Genomic DNA, 18246 nt, shown 5'->3' on the forward strand with positions numbered 1-18246 from the left:
GGAGAAATGGGCAAAGAAATCAGCAATTGTTGACATATCACTTTCTGCACCCTAACTCTTGCGCTTGTTTCCATTGTTACCTATCATCCCTGAATGGAACATTCAGTTAGTTCATAGATCAATGCTTCATTTACTACTCTCTGTAATTTCTCTTTTTGCACCAATATAATGATATTTCTTTCTGTTGCTTATGTGAACAGACCTATTAAACTTTACTTTAAACCCAATTGGGATGTGGCTGCACCACCCCAGCTTGCCAAAGTAACATATTTCAACCCTTATGTGCAACCATACAGCAATAAGTGTGACTTAGTCAGAGCACCTGTTTCGAGTAAGTTGCCAACTATCAGCTAAACAGAACAAAATGCTTCCGTTGACATAACCTGTGTCCTTGCATTCCTCAAGAATACTGGAGAATCATTTAAGGTGTGCTTTCACAGGCAGACAGCATATCAAAATGTATTGTCCTCAAGAGGCGCCCAGAAAGTATGAAAGTAAAGAAAATAACAAACAGTGGACTGTTTCTCTTGTTTCCTTGCTTAAGCAACCTTTCTACTTTCAAGATTGGATTTTCTTCAAAGAAACAGAGGTGTGTTGGGAATTTTCCCTTCTCCACACAATTATCTCCATTAAGGGGGGCCCGCTTCCACCATATTTTCTTCTGGGGCAGTAAGAGTGGGATGGAATCAGTGTTGCCTCAGAAATTGGGGTCCAATTAGCAAGAGAGGTGACAGATAACATATCCAGGAGACTAAAAGGCTCACTTTAAATTACTGGCACACCAACAGAGATGTAATTATAAATGTTAGGTCCTCAAGTCCTCAAGTTGAAAGTGAAGTCACAGGTAGATAGGATAGTGAAGAAAGTGTTTGGTATGCTTTCCTTTATTTGTCAGAGTATTGAGTACAGGAGTTGGGAGGTCATGTTGTGGCTGTACAGGACATTAGTTAGACCAATGCTGGAATATTGCCAACAATTCTGGTCTCCTTCCTATCGGAAAGGTGTTGTGAAACTTGAAAGGGTTCAGAAAAGATTTACAAGTATGTTGCCAGGGTTGGAGGATTTAACTATACGGAGAGGTTGAATAGGCTGGGGCTATTTTCCCTGGACCATCAGAGGCTGATTGGTGACATTATTGTGGTTTATAAAATCATGAGGGGCATGGATAGGATAAATATGCAAAGTCTCTTCCCTGGGGTCGGGTGTCCAGAACTAGAGGGCATAGGTTTAGGGTGAGAGGGGAAAGATATAAAAGAAACCTAAGGGGCAATGTTTTCACTTAAAGGGTGGTACGTATATGGAATGAGCTGCCAGAGGAAGTGGTGGAGGCTAGTACAATTGCACCATTTAAAGGCATCTGGATGGGTATATGAATAGGAAGGGTTTGGAGGGATGTGGGCCAGGTGCTGGCAGGTGGGACTAGATTGTGTTGGGATATCTGGTTGGCATGGACAAGTTGGACTGAAGGGTCTGTTTCCATTCTATACACCTCTATGACTCTTATGACTCTAACTCTTCACCCCTCACTCCCTTCTCTCAAATTTACCATTCCCCTTTCATGCCCACTGTCACCTATGCCCCTTATACCTATATGTCCCTCTGCCCCCACGCATTCTTCATATCCACTCTCTGAGTAGCCACCCTGTGTAGAATGAATGAATTAATGGTGAGACTTTGAATTGCCCATGAAACTGGCACCTGAAGAAAACAGGGCTTTCAATATCCAATACTCAACCTTGTAAGACAAATCAACCAAGCTTTTATTGTCTCATCACCTCTTAATCTAATGTAAATAACACACAGGCATTGAAAAAGATCTTCAAAAACAAATTATTATATTGTAATGAGAATAGTAATCAAACAAAGCTCACACTCCCCTCTGCAGCTAACTCAAGGTAACCTGCCATGAGATAAATGCATGAAACCTTCTTGGAGCTCAGCCAAGCATTCATAATGTCCCCATCTGAAAAACATATCAACAGAAGCAGTACAAACAGATGACCAACCAACCATGTCTTCCGATTGTATCATTTAAGAATACCATAATAAAACACAATGGGACTATAAGCTGTCTAGCAAAATGTACATTTTGCCTGATTGGGTTGTTACAATCAGTTGTTTAATAAAATCCATACTCACATCAGCTGGTGAGAGAAAGAAAAGTCACCCCTACTTAATCCTTGTAATAACTGGTGGTCGTTGTTGGTCAATTTGCATGTCTAATGTCTCTTTCCATGTGCCTGTGTATTGGAGATGTGTGTGAGACTATGTCTGAGGGTCTACATGTGTCAGTATGTATTTGTTTATGTTTGCCCACTGGATCAGAATGGTCTTAAAAAGATAGCCCTTGAATTCCTGCAACAGTTTCCAAACTTTGGAAGCTGCTGATTGTCTCTTGTGGAAGCTGGGACTTTTCATCACTGAAAGAGCCAAATTGGAAAAATGTTAGAAAGAGCATCATCCCACCCTGATTGTGCATCCAATTAGCAAGTTAATACAGTATTATTTACACAGGAGTAGGGCATTGCAGCTCACCTTGCAATGTTGGAATTCATCTTCCACATGAGCAGTCTTGTCATGATAAGTGCCGACCTTATCCCATTTCTTTTTAACTTCCCTTTCCTTCAGTCATCTTTCTAATCTAAACTTAAATGGATCACAATCTCTGTTCAATCACCAACTCTGATAGTGCATTGTACAGTCTGTAAATGAAGTTATTCCCATTCTCTGATTGAAATGTCTCACATCTAACTGCACATTTTATAGCTCACATTCTGCATCTCCTCAATCACTGGAAACAGTTTAGCTCAATCCATCTGGAGCCATTCCTTCATATATTGCAACTGAGCTACAGGGAGAGGCTGAACAGGCTGGGGCTGTTTTCCCTGGAGTGTCGGAGGCTGAGGGGTGACCTTATAGAGGTTTACAAAATTATGAGGGGCATGGATAGGATAAATAGACAAAATCTTTTCCCTGGGGTCGGGGAGTCCAGAACTAGAGGGCATAGGTTTAGGGTGAGAGGGGAATGATATAAAAGAGACCTCAGGGGCAACTTTTTCACGCAGAGGGCAGTATGGGTATGGAATGAGCTACCAGAAGATGTGGTGGAGGCTGGTACAATTGCAACATTTAAGAGGCATTTGGATGGGTATATGAATAGGAAGGGTTTGGAGGGATATGAGCCGGGTGCTGGCAGTTGGGACTAGATTGGGTTTGGAATCTGGTTGGCATGGACGGGTTGGACCGAAGGGTCTGTTTCCATGCTGTACATCTCTATGACTCTATAACTGTGCAATTCCTTTTGAGCTACTGAAAATAACTCCAGTAGCTGGTGGTATAGTAAAATATGGCGTCATAAGGAAGTAGCATCCTTCAGACCAGAGTATGAATGACTGGGGTTGAGGAGTATGTTGCTGGACATTATAACCTGTGATCTAAGGATCTCAATGATGGTTTCTTGACTGAGAATTTTGGCAGCTCTTGCTTAAAGCTACTCCCGCTGCTTGCTCGCATTCTTAAAGAGTTGGATCATCACTGCCATAAAAGGGTTTCTTAATGAAATGAGCAGAAAAATAGAAAGACCTAAAGGGTCCAGTACTGTCACCTCATCTTAGATGGAAATACTGACAGAGTATCTGTGTGTGATTATCTGTCATACATTTTACAGTCCCATCAATGCTTTGCCTTGTTCCCAGTTGGGAGTAGAGACACACTAATGCTCAGTTTTCACATTCTAATGAACTGATGCCATCATACATCTGTGAGCTCTGCTTAAATTTTTCTGCATGAACTTTTTATTTTGAGCAAGGGAAGATTTTGCTCAGCAGACACTGCACTCATTGTGGGAAATGTTTAGCATGTGATCCCTACTGTAAGCTCTATTTTTAGGTTGCGTGCAAGAAAGAGCAGGGTTAATGCAGTATGAAGCCTGTGCACCTCCTGTGAGTCTTTCCTGTCGTTAGGTAACTGTCAGAGATGAGTGAGTGAGTGAATGAGTTTAAATTCATTGCTAATGTATCAACCTTGTTTCAGTGACAGCACTCTTAGCCCTGAGTGAGAGCTGTGGGTTCATCTCCTTCTCTGTAGACTAAGTATGTAATGTCAATAACACTCCATTGTAGTACTGAGGAAGTGCTTCACTGTCAGAAAAGTCATTTTTGGAATTGGATGAATTCAAGTTCCACTTGGTAAAAACAATGACTGCAGATGCTGGAAACCAGAATCTGGATTAGTGGTGCTGGAAGAGCACAGCAGTTCAGGCAGCATCCAAGGAGCAGCGAAATCGACGTTTCGGGCAAAAGCCTTTCATCAGGAATAAAGGCAGTGAGCCTGAAGCGTGGAGAGATAAGCTAGAGGAGGGTGGGGGTGGGGAGAAAGTAGCATAGAGTATAATGGGTGGATGGGGGAGCATCTCGTCCACATCCCGCACCTCTACCCTCAGACCCTACCCCTCCAACCGTAACAAGGATAGAACGCCCCTGGTGCTCACCTTCTACCCTACCAACCTTTGCATAAACCAAATCATCTGCCGACATTTCCGCAACCTCCAAAAAGACCCCACCACCAGGGATATATTTCCCTCCCCACCCCTTTCCACCTTCCGCAAAGACCGTTCCCTCCATGACTACCTGGTCAGGTCCACGCCCACCTACAACCCACCCTCCCATCCTGGCACTTTCCCCTGCCACCGCAGGAACTGTAAAACCTGCGCCCACACCTCCTCCCTCACCTCTATCCAAGGCCGCAAAGGACCCTTCCACATCCATCAAAGTTTTACTTGCACATCCACTAATATCATTTATTGTATCCGTTGCTCTCGATGCGGTCTCCTCCACATTGGGGAGACTGGGCACCTCCTAGCAGAGCGCTTTAGGGAACATCGCCGGGACACCCGCACCAATCAACCACACTGCCCCGTGGCCCAACATTTCAACTCCCCCTCCCACTCTGCCGAGGATATGGAGGTCCTGGGCCTCCTTTACTACCGCTCCCTCACCACCCAACGCCTGGAGGAAGAACACCTCATCTTCCGCCTCTGAACACTTCAACCCCAGGGCATCAATGTGGACTTCAACAGTTTCCTCATTTCCCCTTCCCCCACCTCACCCTAGTTCCAAACTTCCAGCTCAGCACTGTCCCCATGACTTGTCCGGACTTGTCCTACCTGCCTATCTCCTTTTCCACCTACCCACTCCCCCTCTCCTCCCTGACCTATCACCTTCATCCCCTCCCCCATTCACCCATTGTACTCTATGCTACTTTCTCCCCACCCCCACCCTCCTCTAGCTTATCTCTCCACGCTTCAGGCTCTCTGCCTTTATTCCTGTTGAAGGGCTTTTGCCCGAAACGTCGATTTTGCTGCTCCTTGGATGCTGCCTGAACTGCTGTGCTCTTCCAGCACCACTAATCCAGATTCAAGTTCCACTTGTCTTTTCTAAGGTAGAAAGTCTTATGACACTATTTTGATGAGGGGCAGGGGAATTGCTGTCTTGGCTAATATTTATCCTTCCTTATCTCATTGCCATCTAGGGAAACTTTCATTGTGTTACTGGTTGCCTGCTCATACATTATAACACTGACTACACTTCCAAAGGCATTTTTCACCACAAAACACTTTGGCAAGTTTACAGTGTCCTGAGATCATAAAGAGGAGCTGTATAAATGGAAACCTTATTTATTGTGCCATGCCAGATGCACAGTTATAGTTTATTAGATCTGACCCGTGATTGGGCTGTCTATTTGTCAGTTAGTGAGCACTGCTGGAGAAATGTGACATAGGTGGGGTGGTGAGACCAATGCCGTTAAGTCACAGATCATGACTTTGGTTTCGACAGGACTACAAAGTAACTGTTTTCTAATTATTTCAAACTGCACCCAACTCCTGAACAAAAAGCACCCTTTATAAAGTGGCAGCACAGTGGCTCAGTGGTTAGCACTGCTGCTTCACAGCACCAGGGACCTGGGTTCAATTCCCGCCTCGGGTAACTGTCTGTGCAGAGTTTGCACATTCTTCCTGTGTCTGTGTGGGTGTGCTCCAGTTTCCTCCCATAATCCAAAGATGCGCAGGTTAGGGTGGATTAGTCATGCTAAATTGCCAGCAGTGTTAGGTGCATTAGTCAGGGGGAATGGGTCTGGGTGGGTTGCTGTTCGGAGGGTCGGTGTGGACTTGTTGGGCCGAAGGGCCTGTTTCCACACTGTTGGGAATCTAATCCGATCAAGCTGCCTCATAATTACTAAAAGGAACTAGGTTGTATTTTGAAAGTTCAGATTTTGTAAACTTCCCCCTTTTCTCAAGGGTAGTATAATTTGATACAAAAACTGAAATTGCTGGAGAAATTAGTATCAGTGGAGAGAAAGCAGAGTTAATGTTTTGAGTCCGATGAACTTCATCAGAACTACTGCTGAGTTTCTCCAGCAATTTCAGTTTTGTTTAAGAAGTGCAGCATCTGCAGTTTTTTTTGGTTTATTTTAATATGGGTTGATGCTGGAAATGTTTGTGAGGTGTCAATGAGCAATTGCAGGTTCCAGATTGTTGGTGGTGCCCTAAAGTTGCTTAACCGAATGGGAAGTCCCCCTCTGGGGTCATTGTTCCTCTTGAACTGATCAGACTGCCTGGTGCCTTGGATTTAAAGTTTGCTTGCTAAGGGATGTGTGATTATAATCGTCACCTATTGTGCTGCCGTCACAGCTGCTTTCAGCTCAGATAATTTTGCTGATCTCTACATGGTATCAACCTCACCAGGCGAACGCCAGTGTTCTCAGAATCATCACAAATGTGCAAAGATTTAGTCATGATGTGGACGGGCTGTTGTTGGACTGGGGGTGGACAAAGTTAAAAATCACACAACACGGTGGCACAGTGGTTAGCACTGCTGCCTCACAGCGCCTGAGACCCGGGTTCAATTCCCGCCTCAGGCGACTGACTGTGTGGAGTTTGCACGTTCTCCCCGTGTCTGTGTGGGTTTCCTCCGGGTGCTCCGGTTTCCTCCCATAGTCCAAAGATGTGCAGGTCAGGTGAATTGGCCATGCTAAATTGCCCGTAGTGTTAGGTAAGGGGTAAAGGTAGGGGTATGGGTGGGTTGCGCTTCGGCTGGGCGGTGTGGACATGTAGGGCCGAAGGGCCTGTTTCCACACTGTAAGTAATCTAATCTAATCTAAAAAAAAACAGGTTATAGTCCAACAGGTTAATTTGGAAGCACTAGCTTGCGGAGCGCTGCTCCTTCACCAGGTAGCTGTAGAGCAGGATCATAAACCACAGAATTTATAGCAAAAGATTACAGTGTCATGCAACTGAAATTAAATATTAAACAAACCTAGATTGCTGTTAAGTCTCTCATCTTTTAGAACAGGTTTCAGGTTTTGGTTCATTAATTTGTAAATCCCAGAACTTCTTTTAAGTCACATTCTCGAGATAACTTAAGGTTTTATAATAAAGTTTTATAAAAAAAATTATAAAAATTTTATAGAACGATTTAGTCAAACTATCTAAAGTCCCTAATTTACCAAGCTGACCAAGTCAGGTTAAAAGAAAACATTCACCACATTCCTGTAAGGTGAATGCCAAGGGTCTTTTCCCTGGGTAGGGGAATTCAAACCAGGGGGCATATATTTAAGGTGAGAGCAGAAAGATTTGAAAAGAACATGAGGAGCAATGTTTTTAAACCAAGAATGATTTTTGTATGGAATGAACTGCCAGGGAAAGTGGTGGCTGCAGGTACAGTTACAATATTTAAAAAGACATTTTGATATGTTCATGAATAGGAAAAGTTTGAAGGGATATGGGCCAGGAGCAGGCAGCTGGGGCTAGTTTGGGAACATGGTCGGTATGAACTGTTTGGACTGAAGGGTCTGTTTCCATGCTGTGTGAGTCTGTATCTCTATTACTGTATAAGAAAATAACTGTTTATTCTGCATAAATGTTCTTTTAAAGCCAATGTCAATTTGAAAGTTTGAATTGCTGACTTATAACTCTACAACTTACACTCAATTTCTTCTTAAAATCCCCCCACTCCTCAAACCCCTCCCACACAACTCAGCCACCACTCTGACTCTCAAGCCCAAAAAAATATGGAATTCCTGAAGCTCTAAATAGGTTTCTCTAGATCTATTGCAAGAATTCATACTTTTTAAACATGTTTTTATGTGATGTTGATAGATCTTTAATCCTTTAGTTGGAGCATGTACTGTCTGTCAATCTCATCTTCCAGTGAGATTGCCCAGGATCCCTCAAACCCTTCCCCCTTTTGTCTGCTCTATGCCCTCCTCCCTAATGTTTTCTTGTATTCACTGCTCACAATAGGGTCTAATCTACCATTGTGAGACCAAATGTAACCACTTTATGATGTGACTGCAAAAACAGCGCAAACCTTCCAGCTGCTTGCCACTTCAATAAACTACCCTGCTGTCATGCCAACATTTCTGGCCTAAACTTATCCAGTGTTCCAATGAAAGTCACAGAAGCTGGCACAACTGCATCTCATTTTCCACTTAGTCACTTCATAGTCTTCAGGACTCAACAATGTGTTAATAACTTCAAATTGTGAATTCTGTTCTTAATTTTGTTTCATCCCCTTTTCCCAACTTCTCAGTATCTTGCTTGCATGGCTTTGCTGTCAGCAAGGCTGATCCATTATCTGTTGGTTACACCTACCATGAATACCTACTCTTGCTTTATATTTCTTCTCTTCCTCCATATTTCTTCTCTAATATCATTGACACATACTCAGCCTTTACCTCTGGGCAGCCTTACTATCTGTTCTGGTTGTCCATTTCATCCCCTATAGCATAAACCCCCCCTATTTTTCTAACTCCCTCTGAAAAGGAGTCATATCAGATTCAGAAAGTCATCTCTGTTTGTCTCTGCACAGATGCTGCCAGTTTCACTAGCACTTTCTGTTTTCATCATTCTCATTTGTCCCATTTCACATGCCCCCTTTTACCTCTCTTTCCCCTCCTACATTTCTTGCGCCTCCTAACCAGCTTTTCCCTCTCATCATTTTGCCCTGTACACTTCTGTTATAACATTCCTCCTTTTGCTCATCACCCAGCTCTTGCCAGACAGTGGTGATGTTTAAATATCCTCCTTTATGCAGGAATGCGGCAAGTGAATAGTATCTAAGCAATTTAATTTTACTAACAACACAGTAGTGGGATTATTGAAATGCTGATGTTTTACATCCAGTTCGTTTGTAAGGATTTGTGTGCAGATATATTCCTGTCAGCAGCACAGGATTTGAGCTTAAAGTTTGTGATCATTTTGGGATCTATATATTAACATTCTACTCACTCTCTCTCCATGACAGGGAGTGGGCCCATTCAGTTGTGGCAGTTTCTGCTGGAGCTCCTGACTGACAAATCTTGTCAGTCATTTATAAGTTGGACAGGTGATGGCTGGGAGTTCAAATTGGCGGATCCTGATGAGGTAAGGGCATACTGGCATTGTCATGAAACTTGGCCAATTGCTATCATTTTATAGTTTCATGGGTTTCACAGCATGTTCAAATTCCTACACAGAGTGCAGGTTCATATCATTGAACTCAAAAGGACAGAGGCCAGTCATTTTGAACTCTTTAAGAATCAATCTTTCTCTCTATTCTCTGCATTCACCTTCTCCGGCTCTTGAGCAGTTTGTATGTAATTTTTGAAATAAAATAATATTTCAGCCCAAGACTTTAATGATTTACTTTTTGTCAGTTCTGGTTAGAATTAAATTTAAATTTGGCTTGGCATGTTTCATTGGTATAAAACCATGGTTGAATCAGTTAATCTTTGTTCTGTTTTGCAGCCATTATGCTTGTAGTACTGGTGTTGCTGTCACTAAATGTCCCCAGCTTATGGATCTGTAATGGTTGCAAATTGAGATGTGAGCACTTGAAGTTATTGATTAGAGTTGTTTCGACACCTTATATTTGGAACTTTACATCCACAGGAGACCTCTGTTGTCCTTGAACTGTAAGGATCTCTCAGACTTGAAAATTGTATAAATATGATTTGGCAGTTAAAAATCTGAGTTTTACTGGATAAAAGAGATAAGAACATAACAACATGAGAACCAGGAGCAGGAGTAGGCCATCTGGCCCCTTAAGCCTGCGCCGCCATTCAATATGATCTTTTTGTAAACTCAGCTCCACTTATCCGCTGGCTCACCATAATCCTTAATTCCTTTATTCTTCAAAAACCTATCTATCTTTGCCTGAAAAGCATTCACCAAGGTAGCCTCAACAGCTTCATGGAGTTCATGGACCTAATTATTCATTTGTGTATTAGACAAGAAGACCCTATTTGACTTGATGGCAGTATCCTGTTTGTAGAAAGAATCAGATTCGAAGAGTGTGGTGCTGGAAAAGCACAGCCGGTCAGGCAGCATCCGAGGAGCAGGAGAGGCGATGTTTCAAGCATAAGCTCTTCAACAGGAATCTTCCTGAGCTTATGATCAAAATGTCGGCTCTCCTGCTCCTCAGATGCTGCCTGACTGGCTGTGCTTTTCACACCACACTCTTCGATTCTCATCTCCAGCATCTGCAGTCTTCTTTTTCTCCGAGTAGAAAGAATCACTTGTGTTGCTACTATACATAGTAGCATGTAATGGCTACTTCAGCTGTTACTCATTTGGTTGTGGTATTTTACCCTTCAAGAGAACTTTTCTGTGCACTCTCCAAGCCTGTAAGCAATGGGCTTAGTCCCATTTGTGAATTTGCATGGCACACAGCAAGCACTTAGAGCTGTAGAGCTCTACAGCACGGAAACAGACTCTTTGGTCCAACTCATCCATGCCCACCAGATATCCTAAATTAATCTAGTCGCATATGCCAGCATTGAGACTAGATCCCTCATATCCTTTCCAATTCATAAACCCATCCAGATTCTTTTTAAATGTTTAACTGTACCAGTCTCCATCACTTCCTTCATTCCATACACACACCACCATTTGCCCTTTAGGTTCCTTTTAAAAGTTTCCCCTCTCACTTTAAACCCTTCAGGTTTCGATTTCTCAACTCTATTCACTCTATCCATGCTCTGAATGAATTTATAAACCTCTATAAGGTTTAGTGTCTGATACTCCAGTGAAAATACCCCTAGCCTATTCAGCCTCTCACTTTAGCTCAAACCCTGCAAGCCTGGGAACATCCTTACAAATCCTTTTTGAACCCTTTCAAGTTTCACAACACCTTTCCTGTAGCAGGGAGACCAGAATTGCACCAAACGTGGCATCACAACTGCAACATGACCTCCCAACTCCTGTACTCAATGCACTGACCATTAAAGACAAGCCTACCAAAAATCTTCTTCACTATTCTGTCTACCCAGGGCTCCACTTTCAAGGAGCTATAAACCTGAACCCAAGGTCTCTTTGTTCAGCAACATTCCCCAGGATCTTACCATCAAATATTTACATCTTGCCCTGATTTGCCTTGTAAAAAGGCAAACCTATCATTTATCTAAACTAAACTCCATCTGCCACTCTTCAGCCCATTGACCCATCTGATCAAGATCCCATTGTACTCTGAGGTAACATTCTTAACTGTCCACTGCACCACCACTTGTCTGATTGGGACAGCCGTGAATCAGCAGGAGAGCTTTGATGTGAAGTATTTTGGTTTGAAGTTTATACAGTGAACAACAGGCTCAGACCCTGTTGACAACATCATGCTATGAAGTGCTTTGACAACCAATTTAAAATTGGCCCAGTGTATGACATATACCTTCACTCAGGGACCTTTCCTCTGCGGAAAAAGGGACATGTCCAGGACTGTCATGAGTAAAGCAAAAGTGTGAGACAAAATAGTTCACTGGCACATTCCTTATCACACCATCTCCACCAGTGATAGAATCATAGAGATGTACAGCATGGAAACACGCCCTTCGACCCAACCCATCCACACAACCAAGTTTCCTAAACTGAATTAGTCCCATTTGCCTGCATTTAGCCCATATCCCTCTTAACCTTTCCTATCCATATACCCATCAAAATGTTTGTTACATGTTGTAATTGTATCTACCTGTACTATTTCCTCTGACAGCTTGTTCCATACATGCACCACCCTCTGTGTGAAAAGGTTGCCCCTCAGGTCCCTTTTAAATCTTTTGCCTCTTAAACCTATACAGTCCAGTTTTGGACTCCCCTACCCTAGGGAAAAGACCTTTGCCATTCACCTTACCTATTGCCCCTTACGATTTTGTAAACATCTATTAAGTCACCCCTCAATGTCGTACACTTGAGTGAACGAAATCCCTTTATTCCTGATGAAGCTTTATTCCTGATGAAGGGCTTTTGCCCGAAATGTCGATTTTACTGAAGCTCCTCGGATGCTGCCTGAACTGCTGTGCTCTTCCAGCACCATTGATCCAGAATCTGGTTTCCAGCATCTGCAGTCATTGTTTTTACCTTGAACGAAATCCCAGCCTACCTAGCTTCTGTTTCACTCAAATCTTTCATTATATTGGGATGCAGGAAAAGATGCAACAAACACAATATTATAATTCTGCCACTGGAACTGAGAAGTTTTAACCTGCAGAAGATGCCTGAATAGATTGAGGCCTGCTCAAATAGTGACCCAATAGAAGTGTTTAACATCAACTTTAAGATGACTTTAATATTATGAAAAGGTAATATGTTTCCACTTGCAGAAAAATGAAAACTATAGGACATAAATAGAAGATAAAGCACTAATAAGTACACAAATGAAATCAGGAAGCTTTCTTTTACCTAGAGAGCTGTTAGAATGTTTAATTCATTACTTACTGAAACATTTTGACAGTTATATCAATGCATTTACGGTGAAGGAAGCTAAATACATAAGAGGCGCAAGAACAGAAGTGTTGTATTGATTGGTAATGGAGTGGGAGGAGCCCACCTGGAGTATAAACACCACTGGAGACCAGTTGGACTGAATGGCCTCTTTCTGTGCAATCCTCAAACACTGCATTCTTTTTCAGGTGGCCAGACGATGGGGAAAGCGGAAAAATAAACCAAAGATGAACTACGAGAAGCTGAGCCGAGGTCTGCGTTATTATTATGACAAGAACATCATTCACAAAACAGCAGGCAAGCGTTATGTGTACCGGTTTGTTTGTGACCTTCAGAGCCTGCTGGGCTACACACCAGAAGAACTACATGCCATGCTTGACGTTAAACCTGATGCTGACGAATAAGGAGTACCTGCTTGTGGGACTGGATTCCAAGCTGTGCTCACTTGTGGGACTTGTGTATGGTTTGTTTGCTTAAGCTTCATAGAGAAAGCCAAAAAAAATCATTGCATTGTAGATGGACATTTCAAAACAATGCACAGTTCTACAGGGCAAACCAAACCAGTTTCTTGTTAAAAAAAAACATTTTTATTTGTGTCTTTTGGTTTTGTAACCTCTCATTTTTCCTGCCTTACTAGTACAACAGACAGACTGTGTAAGGATTGTGATGACATTATGCATTGTAGGATATGGGAACTCTGCCCGAAAGGAAAACCATTACCATCAATGGGCAGCTGCATGACTGTCTCAGGCATCTTGTCTATTGACAGCTTTGGCCACATTGGTGAGTTAATAGAAGTTAATAGAACGAAGAACATTACCGCACAGTACAGGCCCTTTGGCCCTCGATGTTGCGCCAACCTGTGAAAATAATCTTAATGTATTAGATAGTCAGCATGTTACTTATTTGCCAGTATTTTTTTTGTTTTAAGCTCATATCTAATATGGTCTCAGTATTTGCAGTCTTGTGTAGAAACCGTACCAGCTCTGATTTGGTGAAGTGTTGAAGGTAGGTAGACCACATCAAAGATGACACATGAAGAACCTGAAAGGGGGCTTTGATAGGTTGAAAAATAGACCAAAAATATTCACATTACACCAAGCCTGTTGGAACTTATACATTGTTCTTTGTCCAGTCTGACAATCAGTGTGGTTCATTGTATTATTTGTTTTAAATATAGAACAGTGAACTTCAAAGTGACAGAAGATGAGATGCTTTGAAGCACTATGGTAGTTACCCATACTGTCTAACACAACTATACAAATATATCAATAGAGAGAGAGAGAGAATGTGTATTGCAATGTGTTGTGTACAACAAGACCACTTCTGGGAATGTGTTTTAGAAAGCTAAATGAATATGTAGATTGAACACTGACCCTAGTGGTATTCCAAAGAGGTCCAATGGGATGGATATGTTTCTTGATTAGATCTCCAGTTTGATCAAACACCCATAAGATGAAGGGTAGAGGTATACATAGGTCTAATCTGAGGCCTCACAACTCTGTAACCTCACAGGTGAATTGAGTTGAGACAGTTTTTGCCTAATCTGCAGGTAAGAAGAGTTCAAAGGAAATGTGTATCCTTGAATTAATGGCCATTTCAAATTTTAAACGATCCTGTGATGAGTGATTGGAAGGTTGCTTGAAGTTAAGGAGCAATTCCATTATTAAAGCTAAGCAAGGGAAGGCTAGGCTTACTGGTGCCTTTGTGTGACTACTGAATTAGAAAGGCTTTAAGTATGTCACTGGATATAAATTGAAGATTATTATTCTTTCCTATCTTCAATGAGCCAAAGACTATAGTATAATTTTATTCTAAAAATTTTGACCAGGGTGCATGTATATTGTCTGGACTGCACTGTGTAACTTCACTTTGTGTTTCTGCTCTCTTTTCCTGGCTGCATTACTAGAGGGATATTTCTGCCAACTATCATAGTCAGCCATCCATGAAATATTACAGGGACACTGTCTCAGATGCATGTAGCTCAGTCTGGCTGTGCTGAGCATGTGTCTGTGTAGAACTGAGCTGTACTGGGAGATATCAGCTAGTTGATTCATGGTTGAATATCCAGCAAGAGCATTATCTTTTCAATGAACACATGTGTCTCTATCAAAAATGATGAAACTGGAGTAATTGAGCAAAGGAATTTTGGCAGAATGGCAAGACCATGTGGGAATTTCAAATTCAAATGCTGAAGAGTTATATATAGCTGCGGTTTGTTACCAAATGTTTCTCAAAAGCACCATTCCAGAACAATTTATTAAGTAAAAGTCACTGTCAGAAATGTTGGGAAATGTAGTATTAGTATCTAAATAAAAGTAAGACTTGCATTTATATAGCCCCTTTCATGACCTCAACGTATCCAAAAACAATTTAGTGTCAGTGGAGTACTATGAAGGGTAGCCATTGCTTTAATGTAGAAAGCACTGGTAGCCAATTTGCACAGAGCAAAAGTCACACAAATAGCAATGTGACAAGGATTTGATAATCTGCTTTATCAGCATTGGCTGAATGCTGAATATCGACTAGGACATTGATCTGCATCTATGATTTCTCTCACACAGAGAACCCTAACTTTCGATGTTTCCATGAAAGACAATTACTAAATGAAAGGCCAGTTAATTTTCAGGAGGAGAGGAAAGCTGCAGGGCCAGTCATTCCATTTAGGAATGCTGCTTTTACTTGCTGTTTGGAAGCTGAAATGGACAGGCTTCCTAATGACTGCTTACTTTTGTTTTCCTTGAGATCAAGAATAGGAATGGCAACAGTACTGACTCCCAGCTTAGTCAGCACTACATAGATCGATTATGAATAATGCCCAGAGGCACATGGTATAGTCAATCTCCTGAGGATGAAAGGTGAAAGAGGGCAAGCTACAATTGGCCTCACAGATGTATAATGAGTGTGACTGCACTAGGGCAAAACAGATCGCAACTTGTCGACTTTCCATCGCCATTTCAAAGATGATGTCTGAATTACTGATTGAAACCCCTTGGGAATTCAGTAACAGTGAATATGAGCTGAAACCAAAAGTGTTGGCCTAGATTGACAAGTTACTTCATGTGCAGTTCATCATTCAGTTGATTAAGGAACAATCTGCTTCTAAACATATCTGTCTCTCACTGGTGATGTGAGCAAAGACGTGACATGTGGTTATATGTTGCAAGTATGTGGAGAATGAATTACAGGAAACCTTGAAATGTCTACATGTATTTTATATTGTATATGTGAATCCAGAAGCACAGATCATTGCTTCAGGGTTGCCGAGACCATTTATTGACCCATCATATGTTCCGTTGCCTCTGTGATCTTTAGATTTAATCCAAAATAATTGCCTGAACAGGATAGTTTCTTACTGTAGGTTTAAAGTCTAAAATAGTGGATATAAAAAAAGATATTTTATGTATTTGTTCAAGACTTATTTTTTAGCTTTTTTAAGAATAATTTATATTTTTTAAAAGGACAAAAAAGCAAAAAGAAAGCTGGTGCTTTGTAAACTGAGGTAGCTTAGAGATGTAGCGATCTCATTGGAGCAGAGTGAAGATTCCTGTAAGTTTAGTTGCTGATGCTGGCACATCATGTTGCTGGATATATTTTATATAACTTTCTGTGCTGTTACACATTGTAGAAATGCTTCATAAAAAGAAATGAGCTGTGAAATTTGGATTATTTTGACTCCAGTGTAATACCCCATGCCAATGTTGTTCAACGATTTTGACATCAAAGTTGTTAGAATCTACCTCCTGTAGCTCCAATTCAAGCTCTGTCCTCTGTGGACTGAATGTGAGACTCTTATTGCCTCCATATCCATTTGAGATGGAACTAAAGACTCTGTTTTTATGAAGATTATCAAGAATTATTTCAATAAAAGAAATTCTTATTCTTTTGAATTTGGTATGGTCTATTTGCTTCTTTTTTTATTGTGTACAAAGCGTAGAGCTGGCCAGGGTCTCGTCCTCTGCTCATTTCTCCATGCCTCATGGCTCATATTCAACTGCAGTGAACAAGTGTTTTATGGTTCAGAATAAGAATGCATGAGGTGGTTTCCGATGGCTTTCCTCACAACTTTTCTATAACCTTGCAGATGAACTGAGTTGAGACAGTTTTTGCATAACCTACACACAAGAGTTCAAAGAGTTCTTAATAAAATTAGAAATCCTTTTCCCAAAGAATTACCTACCTGTAAGCAAGTGTTGTCCCTTGAGGTTGTCCCTTAGGAGCTGAATACTCAAGGATATACATCCCGTTGAAAAGATAGGCAGGTGGGTAGAGCGGGTGGGGTTGCCTCATTAGTGAGAAGTGAAGTTAAATCAATAGTAAGAAATGAAGTAGGGCAAGATGGTGTAGTATTTGTGTGGGTTGAACCACAAAGGTAAATAGAACTTATTTGGGGACATATATTAGCCTCTAAACAGTAGTCAGGAGCTGGGGCATAAGATACACCAGGAGATAGAAACAGTGTGTAGGAAAGGCAAACCTACAGTGATCACGGAGAATTTCAATATGCAGGTGGATTGGGAAAATCAGGTTGGTAATGGTTTGCGAGAAAAGGAATTTGTGGAATATCTGAGATGGCTTTTTGGTGCAGCTTATGGTGGAGCCCACCAGGGAATAGGCAATACTGGATTTTATGTTGTACAATGAGGCAGGCTAGATAAGGGAGCTTAAGTGAAAGGACCCTGAGGAAGCAGTGATCATAATATGATCAAATTTACTCTGCAATTAGAGAGAATCAGAGGTAAAGTATTTCAACTGAATAAAAGGCAACTACAGAAGCATGAGGGAAAAGCTGGGTAAAATTGACTGGAAGAGGAGCCTATAGGAAAGACAGTGGAACAGCAATGACAGGAGTTTCTGGGAGTAACTCAGGAGACACAGCAGAGATTCATTCTGAGGAAAAAGAGCACGGTACAGGGAGGATGAGGCAACCATGGCTGACTTGGGAACTCAGGGAAAGCATAAAAGCAAAAGAGAAAGCATATAAACTAGTGAAGAAAAGTGGGAAACCATAGGATTGGGAAATTTGCAAAGACTAACAGAGGGCAAAAAAGAGGGAGAAGATTAAATGTGAGGGTAAGCTAAGAAAGACTGTAAGAGTTTCTTTACATATATAAAGGGCAAAAGAGAGGCAAAAGTAGACATTGGGGTGCTATAAAATGACACTGGAGAGATACTAGTGGGGAACAAGTCAATGGTTAAGGAAGTGAATAACTGCTTTGCATCAGTCTTCACAGTGGAAGACATGAATAAGTTCCCAAAAATTCAAGAGAGTGAGAGGGCAGAGCTCAGTATGGTGGCCATTACCAAGGAGAAGGTGCGAGAAAAACTGAATGGCCGAAGGTAGATAACCCAGCTGGACCAGGTGGACTATGCCCCAGAGTTCTAAGGGAGATAGCTGAAGAAATAGTGGAGGCGTTAGTGGTAATCTTTCAGGAATCATGAGAATCAGGGAGGGTTCCACAGGACTAGAAAATCACTAACGTAATGCATCTGTTTAA

At 41.7% G+C, this 18246-nt stretch overlaps 1 protein-coding gene across 3 annotated transcripts in view; it reads left to right on the forward strand.

The window, feature by feature from the left end:
* The window catches only part of ets1 (ETS proto-oncogene 1, transcription factor), a 105070-nt gene extending 88432 nt beyond the window's left edge, over positions 1-16638 (forward strand). For all 3 annotated transcript variants that reach the window (XM_043676925.2, XM_043676927.2, XM_043676926.2), the window contains 2 exons: positions 9303-9421; positions 12937-16638. In XM_043676925.2, coding sequence (XP_043532860.1) covers positions 9303-9421; positions 12937-13152 — 335 coding nt within the window. In that variant the 3' untranslated portion in view covers positions 13153-16638. The remainder of the gene's footprint in view (positions 1-9302; positions 9422-12936) is intronic.
* Positions 16639-18246: the final 1608 nt, after the last annotated feature.

This window comes from Chiloscyllium plagiosum, unplaced genomic scaffold, assembly GCF_037043375.1.
Source record: "Chiloscyllium plagiosum isolate Xiang-an unplaced genomic scaffold, Cpla_swu_hap1 HiC_scaffold_29, whole genome shotgun sequence".
Lineage (NCBI taxonomy): Eukaryota > Metazoa > Chordata > Chondrichthyes > Orectolobiformes > Hemiscylliidae > Chiloscyllium > Chiloscyllium plagiosum.